Source organism: Nanorana parkeri, unplaced genomic scaffold, assembly GCF_000935625.1.
Source record: "Nanorana parkeri isolate BGI_ZX_2015 unplaced genomic scaffold, ASM93562v1 scaffold81, whole genome shotgun sequence".
NCBI lineage: Eukaryota > Metazoa > Chordata > Amphibia > Anura > Dicroglossidae > Nanorana > Nanorana parkeri.
The window spans coordinates 1,210,175-1,212,013 of NW_017306349.1; the positions used below are offsets into that span (position 1 = coordinate 1,210,175).

Genomic DNA, 1,839 nt, shown 5'->3' on the forward strand with positions numbered 1-1,839 from the left:
ATGTCTGAGGGAATATGCCATCCCGAAAATTTTCCTCCACAAACTGGTCACACCATGTCTTGATGGAGCTGGCTTTGTACATAGGGGACAGTCATGGTGGAACTGGAAAGGACCTTCACCAAACTGTTACCACAAGGCTGGAAGAGTACAGTTTGCACCCATTTTTGAGGTCAGGTACTGATGTTTGATGAGACGACCTGGCACACCATCGGCTTTCCACTTCATCCCAAAGGTCAAACCATGTCCTCAAAGAGGTGGCTTTGTGCACCTGAACTCAATTCCTATGGAACACATATATTCCATACATATTCCATAAGGTGTTCTTATGTTCCACAGGTTTGCGTTTGGGGCTCTGGTGTAGAGGATCCTGAGTAGCTTCACAAACTGGACATACCATGTCTTCATGGAGCTGACTTTGCACACAGGGGACAGCCATGGTGGAACTAGAAAGGACCTTCACCAAAATGTTACCACAAGGATGGACGAGTACAGTGTGCACCCATTATTTGGGGTCAGGTACTGATGTTGGAAGAGAAGACCTGGCTCAGAATCAACGTTCCAATTCATCTCAAAGGTGTCCAGTAGGGTTGAGGTTGGGGATCTGTGAAGGACACTCAAGACCCTCCCCACCAAACTGGTCAAACCATGTCTTTATGGAGCTGGCTTTGTACACAGGGGTCAGTCATGGTGGCACAGAAAAGGGTCCTCACCAAACTTTTACCACAAGGCTGGAAGAGCACAATTGTCTACAATGTCTTTGTATGATGTATTATTAAGAGTTCCTTTCACCAGAGACACCTGAACCCCATAATTTGGAGAGCTGCCCACCTACATTTCATAATAAAGCAAAGGTTTTTGCCATTCTGATATAAATAGGTCCAATACGCTGAATACTTAACCACCAATTACATACAAATAATTGCAACCAGAAATACAAACAAGCCGTTCGGTTATGAGCAAGCTTTGATACAAAGTATATCAAACACAAATATCTATTCATCAATAAAAGTTGACTCTTCATTACCAGGCAGCCATCAAGAAAAGTGGGCTCCATTCAACCCAACCTTCTACACTACCAATTCACCAAACCACACCAGATCTTCCCGGCACAACCAACAAGCTGTGCCTATATACGGCTCAAACAATCATAATACGAAAAATCATAAAATGCAAATACGGACTGGAACGTCAGCTCACTTTACCTGAAATAATCAATTTTACAGAATATCTCCTTGTTTTTGATATAGCAGCTGTTGTGTTGTCTCAGAGACGTCCTGCACACCGAGCACTCCAGGCACCTCACATGCCAAATTAAGTTGTTTACCTGAAATATAAATTTAAAAAAAAGATATCAATAACGCAAATAACACAACAATAAAAAAAATCATCCTTATTAGATAACCTTTCCTATGTGTACATGATCACCGAGCGGAAGCTGCGTATGTTTCTTGGCTCAATTCACGAAGCTAAAACGCCAGGATAAGGATATTTATTTCTGAAAAAGTAACGGTTCCAATAAGATGGAAATGGAAAATAACCGTCAACTACAATCTCATGTTTAGTTTAAAGGAGAACTATGGGGTCAGGGCTTTTCCCCATAGTTCTCCTTAGGGTAACGGGAGGACACAAACTAGCATCCTCCCGTCACCCTAGGCTCAGTATATAGGGAGCTACAGCTCGCGGTATACTGAGACGCCGCAGCCGTAGTGGATCCCGACACTGATGTCGAGATCCGCCCAGCTGCGTGAGTGACAGCTGGCTCCGCCTATCTAGAGGCAGAGCCAGCTGTACCCGCCCCCTCCCCCGTCCGTTCCGCCAGTCAGCGCTGGCGGATCGGAG

At 44.6% G+C, this 1,839-nt stretch overlaps 1 protein-coding gene across 1 annotated transcript in view; it reads right to left on the reverse strand.

The window, feature by feature from the left end:
- LHX6 (LIM homeobox 6) overlaps positions 1-1,839 on the reverse strand; it is a 66,836-nt gene that overhangs the window by 33,349 nt on the left and 31,648 nt on the right. Inside the window, exon 3 of the mRNA XM_018576985.1 lies at positions 1,203-1,324. Coding sequence (XP_018432487.1) covers positions 1,203-1,324 — 122 coding nt within the window. The remainder of the gene's footprint in view (positions 1-1,202; positions 1,325-1,839) is intronic.